Source organism: Numida meleagris, chromosome 5 (genome assembly GCF_002078875.1).
Source record: "Numida meleagris isolate 19003 breed g44 Domestic line chromosome 5, NumMel1.0, whole genome shotgun sequence".
NCBI lineage: Eukaryota > Metazoa > Chordata > Aves > Galliformes > Numididae > Numida > Numida meleagris.
In genome coordinates this window covers 18633262-18645328 of record NC_034413.1, presented here as the reverse complement: position 1 = coordinate 18645328, position 12067 = coordinate 18633262, and the positions used below count along the sequence as shown (strand labels likewise).

At 45.9% G+C, this 12067-nt stretch overlaps 1 protein-coding gene across 23 annotated transcripts in view; it reads right to left on the bottom strand.

The window, feature by feature from the left end:
• The window catches only part of PAX2 (paired box 2), a 91675-nt gene that overhangs the window by 16310 nt on the left and 63298 nt on the right, over positions 1–12067 (bottom strand). For 12 of the 23 annotated variants that reach the window (XM_021399014.1, XM_021399017.1, XM_021399024.1 and 9 more), the window contains 2 exons: positions 11887–12062; positions 9988–10114 (listed from right to left, as the gene is read on the bottom strand). The exons of 2 other annotated variants lie outside the window; for them this stretch is intronic. In XM_021399014.1, coding sequence (XP_021254689.1) covers positions 9988–10114; positions 11887–12062 — 303 coding nt within the window. Of the gene's footprint in view, positions 1–7901; positions 7995–9987; positions 10115–11886; positions 12063–12067 lie in introns of all 23 variants that reach the window. 9 more of the 23 variants (XM_021399015.1, XM_021399016.1, XM_021399011.1 and 6 more) reach the window with 1 other exon arrangement.

The following is a 12067-nucleotide window of genomic DNA, read 5'->3' as shown; positions in this document are numbered from 1 at the left end:
ACTTTTCTTAGGGATGTGATGAACAGAAACCGGAGTTTGTGGTGATTGTTATGCAGTTAATTAGAGTCACCCAAGTGAGCAGCAAGTCAGCTTCCAGGCACTGCTTTTTACTACTGGATACTGTCCTACAGTCCTACAAGTGAGTCTTTATAAGCCAGTGCCCAGCCAGTGGATAGAGAACCCCCAAAGCTATTTCTCTTCTGGCTCCAGTGTCATCAGATGGCAAGGAGTGTACAGATCTACTAAAATAAACTGGGGAGATGTTGGTTTGGGGCATTTTCCAGGCCCCTTGCTGCTCTCTGTGCTGTGCAGGAGAGGGCAGGTGTAGGGAGCTGCTGAGGAGAAGATGGACGCGGGAAATGTGGGTGGGCAGAAGCAAGAGGTGCTGTGGGCAGAGGTTAATCCTGTTTGCACAGCCCCTGGGCACACTGGGTTTCCTAGTCCCTCCCCTGCTTTATTTCTCTTTTAAAGCGTGGAATTTTCAGCTATAATCCTTCCTAAACCGTGGCATTTTTCAGGCGCTCTGTGTAAGTGAAACCATAATCTCTGGTAAAACAGACCGCTTAAGCTGCTGTAGCATTAGGCCAATCTGATCCAGCCCCTGGATTTCCGCTCTGCCCAGCCACCACAGAGAGGATTTCAGCCTGAAAGACTGCCTAAAGCCCTCACGATGGGAACAACAGTGCCAGGCCTTGCCTTGCAAAGCTGTGCAGGGTTAAGGGACCAGAAGCTATTTGTCCCGATGCTCTGAGGCTGTTAAAGCCCCTGTCAGGCTCGCTGCAGAGATGAGCCCAGCCTTCTCTTGAACACATCAAGGCTTATGAAGAAAAATTCCTCACACCTTGCAGACGCAGCACCACTTAGTGCAGGGGGATAAAGAAGTCAAGAGCAAGATGGCAAAGAGAACTGGGATACAGTGCTGCTGAGCACTGCTCTCTAAGAAGAGCAGAGAGGGCAAGGTGAGACAGCAGATGTTTGCACAACCCCCGCTCAGAGTTCTACGTGTCTATTTGTCTGTCTGTCTTTCAGTTTCCACTCTGCAACTGTGTGGACATAGTTTTTATCTCGTGCATCGTTACTGGTGGGTAGCAGTTAAGAATTTTACCCTTCTATTGTCCAACTCTTGGCTGACTGAAAGCACCTGGATTCTGTCTCTGATATAACTCTCACCGCTGCTGTACTGGAATAATTGCCCCAGCAGTGAATTATAGCTTCAAAGTGTGTCAGTACAGACGAGATCAATTGATTGATCTATCTATCCACCTGTGAGTGACACAGTCCCATTTTTCATTTTAACCACCTCAAACTTCAGCTGCACCGATTTTGTTTTCACTTCTGATTTTCCCCAGTCTCTAATTTTTTTGTGTGTATGGGATGGAGAACAGGGAAAGGAGTTCCGTACTTGGCCCTTCCTGTCCCAAGTCCTGCTAGGGCATGCAAGCCAGCTCTTGTTGCACATCCAAGTCTCACAGGGTTCCCTCGGTGAGATGGTACTGGGGAGCCCCAGGAAATATAACAGTGTCTTACTGGTATGGAAATGGACCTTCAAATGACTGGGGGATGGGATGAGGTGCAGCCCCTCTCCAAGGGAGCAGAAAGCTATTCCTGTTCCAGGCTCCTTTCTTCTAAATGCCACACAATAGCCTTGTTTATAAGCATCAAAAAAATATCATTCAGTGTCATGGTGGGTGGAATTTGAAAGGGTCAGCAGAGTGGGGATATAGCTGGGAACATAGAGAGGACTACATATTTTCTGCATCTCCTGCTCCTTTCTGACTGTACTTGCTGAGTTATGGCTGTTTTTCTTCCTTTCTAACCCTCTCCTCTGTTATTCTGGCGGAGAGCTAGAACCGGTGATCTCTGGCCTAAATTCCCCCTGTGAATGAAGGGATTTTGGCCAGACAGGGTGAGAGGAAGATTCACAGCTTTGGGTTCCTATAGAGACTCATCTCAGCTTTTATCGCACTCCCTGCTGCTGAAGGGAAAGAAGCAGGGGGGTTCACAGGACTAGATAAGCGGCTTGCTTTTCACCGCTGGTTTCCTGGAGGACAAGCTAGCTGCCTTTAGTGCTCCTTCTCTTTGCAGTAAAGGAAGAATACCAGCATGGCACATCCCTGCAGAAGAGATGGCTTATGCGCACCCACCTGACAACACTGCCCGCAGTCTTGTTAGTGCTTAGAGTCCTTCACCTTTTCCTGGTGTCTTTCTAAAATATCTTTGTGATCTCAGTGCCTCATACTCTTTAGAGCACATACCCTTATGGCATCCCTCGGGGGTCAGTTTAGTCTGTGAGGAACTCAGCACAGAGAAGATGTACACAAGGTCATGCAGGAAGCCTATGTCAAAGCTGAACCTTATCTCAGGTGGTTTTGAACTCTTTGCTTGTACCCACCACTGAAATTTTCCACATTTACATTTCCCCTATGCTAACAAATTCATTCCTTAGAAAGGTTTAATTATGGCTAGCAGAATAGGTTGGGGTCCTCAGCATTCATAAACTTTGCATTTACGCTACAGTCTGTGACGGTACACTGCTTCATCCCCTGTGAGGATCTTGCCTCAGAAAAGTCATGCAGAAGACCAAACTGGACTAACACAGCCTGTCTTGACTTTTGCTTTCTGCCATGTCAGAAGAACAACTTTTCTTAGCTTTATAGCTTTATTTTGCAAGAGTGTTATGCAAGTGGCACTGAAGATAAAAATCATCCTGTTATGTACTGTTATCCCCTTTCTTGCATCCCAGCCCATTCTGGTGTTGCATTTAGAGATTACAGCCCACCTTAAATGAAGCACATGCTTACGTTCCCTGGTGGGTTGGGACTTGAATGTTACATCTTAAACAAAATGCATTTGAAATATATACTGGGAAATGTAATTAGAACAGAGCACATTATTTTTTCACACAGTTCATACAACACATAGGTGTCTCCAAGACTTTCATCACAAGGATAGTCTGCTGATCAGAAGATAGGATAGATCTTCCTGGGGAGTCCACAGTAATGCTACCCCTACAAAGAAGGGCCAAAGGTTGCCCTAAGCTCTCCATTTCTCTGAAAGACTGCAGTGGGCAATTTTAATTGTACAAGCAGCTGGCCTGGTTAAATCCAATAGAGTTGATGGAGATCAAAAGTTATTAACATCTGCTGACAGCTGTTGCTTAACTCAGATATAAAGCACAGTCTTTGCTGTCAGTGAGCAAATATCTACATCTTAAAAGAAAAGCTAAAAACTGAATTGTTGGGAAGGCTATGTAACTCTCTTCTCTATAAAGAAAGTCCCTTTTTGTCACAGCATGTGGCAGCCTAAATGCCACCCCGTGCTAAGGAAATTGGACAGGGAATGCCAATTCACTGCTCTTGCTGTTACACTTATATGCTAATTAAGGAAGGCACTATTTCCTTCGGTCCCATCCATTTCTGAGTTCCTCAGTTCACTATGCTTTCAGGTCCATGAGCTGCCTTCTTCAGCATCATAAAGTTATTGTTAGTGAAGTTTCCATTGGAAGCATGGAAATAGTTAATGTGATTCCTGTTTCCCCTGCTATTCCTGTCAGTTCCAGGGATCATTCATCTGATCATCCATCACCCTCAGCCATTTGGTCTCAGGGAATAGTAGTCACACCTTTTGCCATTCCAAATTCCTTGACATGATAAGAAGATATTATCTCTTATTAGATATAGGAAACAGTTGATGAGATTTGGAGGCCCTGTGGACACTTTTGCCACTTCAACTTAAACAGAGGCTTGCAGCCTCTTTGCAGAAGCAAGCACTTACTTCAGAAGTGCAGAATATGGAACTTGGTGTCATTCCTCATCCTCCCTGTCCCTCATCTGCAGCAATTCCATGTGCTTAATTTGGCACATTTCCATTCTGCAGACTGCCCTCACAGAAAATGTCTCCTTCACTTTGATGAGGTGGGATAATAACAATCATGCAGCAGCCATGTGAGTGATTATCACATTCCATTTTCAGGGTGTTGGGGCAGCCAGAGACGTGCCCAACAGGCTGCTCGGCTGCTGCAGCCGTGATGGTGAGCAGCAGGCTGCTGGTCTGCATCTGGAGGATTCACCATCACCAAAGCCAGTGCATAGCCCTTGGCAGTTTGTTAGAGAAGTCTTGAGTCAACTCATTCAAGCCTTCACCAGAGTTGTTGCTCACTGGTGTCAGAGGCTGAAGGAAATTGGACCAAGAGGAAATTTTCACCAGTATGAACAAGTAAAAAGGGAAGGAAATGCTCCTCCTCTCAGTGTAACAATAAAAGTCCAACTGAATTGAATGGCCGGTTTTAATCGTTATTGAAAAAAGCAAGCTGGATTAACCAGTTTTACATTTGCACTACGTGTCTCTTTTCTAAAAGGTTGGATTTTAGGATGGTAATAAGTATTTAGACAAATACAAAATTTACAGTAAACATGGTTATTTCATTTTTTGCTAAGTAGGTGAACTGCATCTGTGCACATTTATTTAAGCAATTATGTTGTTTAACATAATTTGTCTTTACACATTATTATATAGGAAAATAATGAATGATGAGACCATGTAATTATTTTATTAGATTTTTAACTTTTTTCTTTGTGATTTGTGTCAAGTTGTATTTGAATGGAAATTAGAATTCAATTAAAAACAGTATTTGCAATTTATTCATGCTAATTATATAAAATGACCACAAGTTTCCTGACTTCCTAAATATATTGGAACAAAAAACGGCAAGCCTTTCTAAGCAAGTTTTGCATTAAAAATGACTTATTAAATGAAGGAAAAGATATATATATATAAGGAGGAAATAGAACTGATTTTAGAACCTGATTTTAGAACTAATAGATCTCATCCTTCCACACCAAGTTTAATTCCCTCACTGACAGAGGAAAACAAATGTTCCTGCTTTTTCAAATCCTAGTTTGTTTCCTAGTTTTGAATGACCTGGTTATTGAACTGAACAAAATTCTCTTCAGTTCACTCACCAAACTGAAACGAAGGAAATATTATCTTTTCACCTTGCAGGAGGGTAAGGTCCTCAAAAGATGGTTCATCATTTCAGAAAACTTTGGACCCGGGTGTCTAGCCAGCCATTTCTGCATGCTTAGCATCCCAACTTTCTTGTAAACTTTCATAGAAATGAGGTGCTGTTTAACTACTATTTTTGCATGACTTTTATACATATGAAGCAGCCTTAGATTCAGTAACTATGATTATTTTTGCATACATTTATGTTAAAAATAGTAACTGAATTTTAAACATTGACTTAATGTGAAAAAATCTGATCCCATGCCAGAGATGAAGGTCTGGCAGAAAGTGAGACCTATGGAATCTGTTTGGTGCCTTTGTTTGACACATCGTGAGTGGTTGTTGTCATTATTTCTCACCCTGGATAATATTTGTTTTTCTTGGGAAAAATGTATTTTCCAGAGAAAAGGAAACATTTTCTATACAGAACCTGGTTGCTAGTTCGGTGAGTGATAGAGATTTTAAAATATACCTGTTCCTGTTTATATAGACTAACCATGGCACAGAAGAGCTCATAAACATCCTAACAGGAAGAGAAGTGCACGCATATTCCCACTGCAGTCAATGTTAGAAGTTGATGATGTGCATTTTTTTTTTTCTCTCCTTTCTTGGGCATGGCTTTTGCCTTACTCCTCTTTGTAGATTACACTGTTGTAGTGGGCTGGTAAACGAAGTCTATTTAGTTAAAACTGCCAGGATTTAATTAAGTCCATTGTACTTGATTTCCCGCAGTTCTGCCTTTCTGCTGGATAGCCTCTGGGCTAGCTAGTGGAGTGGGAAAGGACTCTGTTCACAGCTATTAACCTAAGTTCCCAGAACTAAGTCTGGTTTGAAGATACCTACTTCAGGCACATGTGTTCCAAAAGACACAACTTCCAGTGGTATTTAAAGATGGATCTTAACCCTTTATCTCAGACGATTCTAGGCCCTGTAAACAGTTTCTGCTTTTAAAGTACTCCTGTTGCTAGTGACTAAAAACTGAGATTCTCCTCTGCTCACCTCTGGGGTGTTAGCTGCTGAGTACTTTCCAAAAATCAAAGACCTGTGGAAACTGCTGGAGAAAAAAAAGCTGCTGAAGTTTTCTGTGTTTGCCTAGCCCTGTACAGATTTATACTGCCCGATTTGTTTGCCTTCAACAGAAATAACTGAAGTAGAAAATCTCTGGTCAACAGATGTCTTAGTGTTCAACTGCATGTACATGCCTTATCTTTGTATGTTTAAATTTCGGTCTTTGCTTCTAAGAAACCTGATTGGTATCCAGAGATACTGCTCAAGGATTCTGGGATTCTGCCAGTTCAACTGCCATGGACATGTAACATGAGACAAAATGGAGCTGGCTCGTTGACCTGCCTGAGGAAGAAGAGATGAGGCGATGTTCTCAGGCAGCTTTTAAGAACTTTCTCTCCGGTACTTCATGTGAAAGTTGCAAATATCTGCATAGTCTGTTTTATATAAAGGGCAGTGGAAATGTGTTTCCTGTCCTAGTGTCTTTGCATGACCAGAACTTGATGACTAGGACTTTGGGGAAGGCGTTCCTGCATGCTGGGGAGGTGGCTGCCAGCATTTCTAGCTCTCAATTCTATGAAGCACATAGACAGCTAAAGGGATTTTAGCATCATCTGTACTTATTATTTCAGTTACTTATTATTGAGGTTTTGATGCTGTTTGGAGGGGCATGTTCTTAGACTTGTGAGAGCTGAGAGAACGTGCTGAGGCAAGCTAGTCATGAGCCAGAGAAAGGAGGACTTTCTCTAAGGTCTTCTGAACGGGCAAGAATCCAGTGTCAGACAGCTTTGTTTTGGAAAGAGCTAGTGATACGTTTTCTGCCTGGGAAGACTCAGCTGGAGAAACATTCTTATGTCCTGAAATAACTATACACAGAATTCGTATGCTGTATGGCTGGATTTGTTTCAGATATCACCTGGCTTCACAGATTGCCCTGGGACAAGAGCAGAGATATATTCGGAGCTGACACTACAGTAGCAAACCAGGCAGCCAGCAATTTAGTTCTCACTATGATGCCAATATCCCTTCTTGAGAGAGGGAGCTGTGAATTCCCTGCCTCTTCCTTGGCTCCTGCCCAGAGGTAGATCAGGAGGCATCCCTGAGTTCCTCACCTCTCTGGTCCTTCCTTAAAGCACTGCCCATCCCCACAGCAACATATCATGAATCATTCATCTTTAATAGATTATGCAAATCAGGGATACCAGATCAATGGAGATCAATAATTGCAACCATTTAATTGCCAACAAAAACATTTTAAGAATGAACATTATCTGAAGTCCTTTCTTGGATAATGGCACCATTAATCCAAACTTTGGATCCTGGCCTAAGTGTAGAGGAAAAATCCTCTGCCCTTCTTTCCCCACTGCCTTTCAGGGTGTTGAGAGTCTTTTTTCCCTTTTCATTTCCACTTTCTGAGTTTCCCCATCATTACCACCAGTGAACATCTCCCAGCGCTAATAGTTCTGCTTTTGTTACTCTGCGCTGATTGAAATGTTGCATACAGATTGAGATGTTAGCACTAAGTTGCCACCTGGGAATGTCAAGCTGGGTTTGAAATGAACTTTTCTCATTCTTAGATCCAGATGGATCAGATGGGGATATTCTTGAGCCGAGCTGGGATTTTTGCAGGGAGCAGGGTGAGGATGGTGAAGGATGAGGGCTACAAAGAGGAGACTTTCTGCCACAGCCCACAGCCTCTTCTATGGGGCCAAATCTATCTCCTCTTGCCCCTTTCTGAGAGTCATGTAGAAAGCTCGTGCAGTGTCCCCAGCCTTCATGAATTCAGCCGCCACGTCAGTAGCCTGAAATGCTCCATCTTTTAGAAAGAAGGACTGAAAAGGATTACATCAATGGCCCTTTTGAATATTAAATTGTAATTGTAGGCACCTCACCTTTCAATCCAGCTAAGGGAATCTGCATTCCAAGAAGGAAGGGCAGTGCTGCTCTCCTGCTGGCTTTGCCCCCCTTGCAGAGGGAAGTGTTTCCTGTAAGAGTTGTAGATCTGCTAAATGGTAGGCAGACACCAGCTGAGTGTTCTCTTGCACATGAGAATACAAAGAAAGATGGAACAATTTTGCCACAGCTGAGCCATTCTCTGCTTAGCTAAGAAAGTGTTTGACTACAGGGATCCTGGCTCAAGTCTGAAAAGGCCTTGAGAAGTCAGTGATGTCAAGCTTTCTAGATACTCCCTAAATATGCAGTTCACCTCCTCATGGTGCTCCATGCCATAGTGCAGACCTCATACTGAATCCCGTGTGTATTTGCCTTGTGAGGCAGAGTCTTGAGTACTGTGTTCAGTTTTGGACCCCTTACTAAAAGACAGATGTAGAGGCCCTGGAGCGTGTTCAGAGAAGGGCAACAAAGCTGTGAGGGGACTGGAGCACAGGACTTATGAGGAGCGGCTGAGGGAACTGGGACTGTTCATTCTGGAGAAGAAGAGGCTCACGGAAGACCTTACTGCCCTCTACAACTCCCTGAAGGGAGGTTGTGGTGAGGTGGAGGCCAGCCTCCTGGGTAACAGCGATAGGACAAGAGGGAATGGCCTCAAGTTGTACCAGGGGAGGTTCAGGTTGGATATTAGGAAAAACTTTTTCACTGAAAGAGTGGTCAGGCACTGGAATGAGTTGCCCAGGGAGGTGGTGGAGTCACTGTCACAGGAGGTGTTCAAGGAATGCGTAGATGTGATACTAAGGAGCATAGTTTAGTGGGCAACAGTGGTGGTAGGTGGACAGTTGGACTAGATGATCTTAGAGGTCTTTTCCAACCTTAATGATTCTATGATTCTATCTGGGGTAGCTGCTACTGATCCTTCCTGGTCTCAGAGTTCCTGGTAGCCAAATATTGCATGCAGCATCATCCCTTTGCTCAGCATTTGCTGAACAATTAACCCACCTCAGCCACAGGGATATTAGCTGCAGCTTCTGCAAGAAAAAAGCTGAGCTAGAAACTCCACTGCTCTTTTTTCTGGGCCACCGGAGGCCTGCTTTTGGGCCAAGAGGCAACAGCTCCTTCCCTTGCTGACAGGATTCATAACTCTGCCGTAACTTACTTGTCAACTATACTGTGAGATTTCTAGAGGGGCCACAGTGATTGTAAGGCAAGGGGGAAATACCCAAGAGGGGCAAATCCCTTGGGCCTTGCTGGCTGCTTAAGCAACTTTGAAGAAGGGCGGTGTACAAGAGGAAGCAGCAGCAACTGAAGCCTTAGAAGAAGGGGCTTTGGCAACAGGGCATCTTCTTATGGCTCAGACATGCATGGGCAAGGCCATCTAACAGGGAGTGCCGTGTCACGAGGCTAGCCAGTGCCACCAGCAGAGGAAGCATCTGTGGAGCAGCAGCTGCCCAAATTGCCTCTTACTTCTGCCATCCCAGTTCCTCTGCTGCCTTGCACTTGCTGCCATTTCTACCCTCACAGCCACACCTGGATTTATGTGCCCACAAGTAAGGGAAGGAGGGAGGCTGTGAACAACCTTCTTTTGCCAGCTGCTGTTAGAGACTCCTGGCCTTACAGAAGTCACAGTCATAGTTCAGCAGACCTCAGTACTTAGTCTGTAATGCCCGTTCCAAATGCCAGGGCTGAAGAAAGCTTAAATTAGTATTTCTCCCCAAGAAAACCAAATGCATCTACAGGTGAACTATGAACCTCTCATTCACAGACACAAAGGAAAAGATCACAGTGCACATGTGGACATAGCTGTCCTCCCCCAGCAGCCATCCCTAAGCCATGGGACATACAAGTGCCTGCTTCACGCTTGGGGATGCCTGTCCGTGAGCTACACCTGGGCACACCTGGGTGTACCCCATACTGCCAGCACCGAATTGCAAGCTTTCCTTGGCCCCTAACTTCCTCCACAGTCTTTCTGTCTCTGTCCAGATTTGCCAGAGAGGGGTATCTTGTATTAGCAGAAAAAGCAGAAGCTAATGGTGATGAGGGAAATAAATTAAAAGCTTGGTTCTGCTGTTTGGTCAGGCAGCTTACCGGTCACCACAGGGTACGTCTGGGGTCCTGACACATTTGTCCCCAGGTCTGGGTTAGCAGAGGTGGATAGACTTGATTTGACTTCATCGAGACCAGGGGTCAGAGCTGGGAGGGAGTACTCATTACCCTGGGGAAGAGAGGAGAAAGACAGCTTGCTATTGATGCGCCGAGAGAAAGGGAGCAGTGTACAGATGGGAGGGAGGAAGAGGAGAGATGCAAACCCCTGGACAGATGGAAGAGGAGGAGGAGGAGGAAATGGAGAAGATGAAGTGACAAGAGGGCTGCAGGGGGGGACCTGGGATGAGCTATTCCACCCTCCTGCGTGTTGCTGTGAAGGGGACGAGGGGTCAGGCTGGGCATGAGATCTACCTCCATTTCTGTGACATGACAGAGCCTTTGTTCAGTGCTGTGGGCAGAGGGGATGCCCACGTATACAAGCTTGGGGGGACAAAGGGGAGATGTTTACCCCGGTGACAAGGACACTTGGGGCAGAAGATGGCCGTGGCGTGACTGGGACCTGGGGCTGCAGGAAGCAGCCGGTGCTGGCCCCTTGCAGCCAGCTCTGTCCCCTGTGCCGCTGTCCCTGTCCTAGCTCTTTAAAAACAAACAAAGAAGCCTCATCCTCTGCCTCTGTCACTCTGTGCACTGGGGTATGAAATTGGGGAGGGGGGAGCCACATGGCTAACAGAAGGGTGGGAGGGGGAGAGCCATTGAATCTGAAAGGGTGTCCTGTCCGAAAGGCTCTGGTAATTGCCTTTTTATTGTGGCAGCCTCCGGACCAGACGCGGGAGCTGGAGAAACTGGGAAGGCTACAGAACAGCAGGAAAAGTTGCTCTGATTAATATTACGTTAAATTAAAACTGATTTTCTGCTCTTTCTGCTGCGTTTTTTCCAGGCGCTTCCCCAGCCCCCTCCCCACGTCTCCCCCTCCTGCAGCGGGCTCCCCGCACACTGCCCCCTCCCCGCCCCGTCCCTGCCTGCCTAGGACTGCCTCGTCATTTCCAATTCCTTCTCGTATTGATCTTCCTGTAGAAATCAGTTTTGTAATTAGCTGCAAATTAGGCCTTCTACTGGGGGTGAGCCTGCCCCCTGATTTATCACCAGAGTAATTCGCTGTGATCGGAGAGAAATTAAAATGAACTCAATTAGGCTTCGGATTTGCTTTATGGGCCCTGCTCAGAGTTTCAGGGGGAAAAATGACTGTGCTGGTGCTTAATAGTCTAATGAAAGTAAATAAAGGTTATTCATTGTAATAAACCCAGGGACTCTGGGATGAAGGGAGTCCACAGCCAACCTCTCCTTCTCTTCCTTTGTTGGTTTATGGCTTGGGGCGGTTTAAAAAGACTTTTGATTTTCATTTTATTAAGACAAACAGCTTTTGGGATAAAAGGCCGGGGGAGCGGGGGAGGCAGGGAGAGGGGGGCAGTGCTGCAGAAGTGCAGAAAACTGGGCTGGAGACAGGAGTCAACTCTCAGCCTTGGGCCGAGAGAGGAAACGCTCCAAGCCCGATAAAGCTTGCGACTCGCTGCTCGCTGGTGTGATGCGAGAGTGTGAGAGCTCCTGTGCTGTGCCGTGGTGTGCTGGCATTCGTAGCTGTGTGATCACAGAGCACGTGTGCGATGGGTGACTCCGCTGGGGAAAGGACCTGAGGTTTAGGGAGAGTAGCGTGCGTGTGGATGGCAATTTCAGGAGGGGAGATAGTTTGTGTCCAGTTGTACATCAGTACAGTGATACATTTACAACTGGAAAGTGCTGTAAAATGTGAATGCGCTGTACGTGCAGTGACAGGTCAGCGTGAGAGAAAGGGGTGAGGAAAGAGAGAGGGGCTTCAGTGAGGGAATCTCCCTGCCATCACCCTACGGGCACCTACGGGTCTGCATTGCCAGGCCGGGCCCTCACCTGCTCAGATTTGATGTGCTCTGATGTTTGAAAGACGTCAGGGTAAGAAGGACGCTCAAAAACTCGATCTAAAGCTTCCAGCTGCTGCTGGGTGAAAGTGTCGCCACGAAGGTGCTTCCGCAAACTGTCCACGCTGCTCTGGGAGTCTCCGTTGGGAACGGAGCCCTCGGATACATCTGCA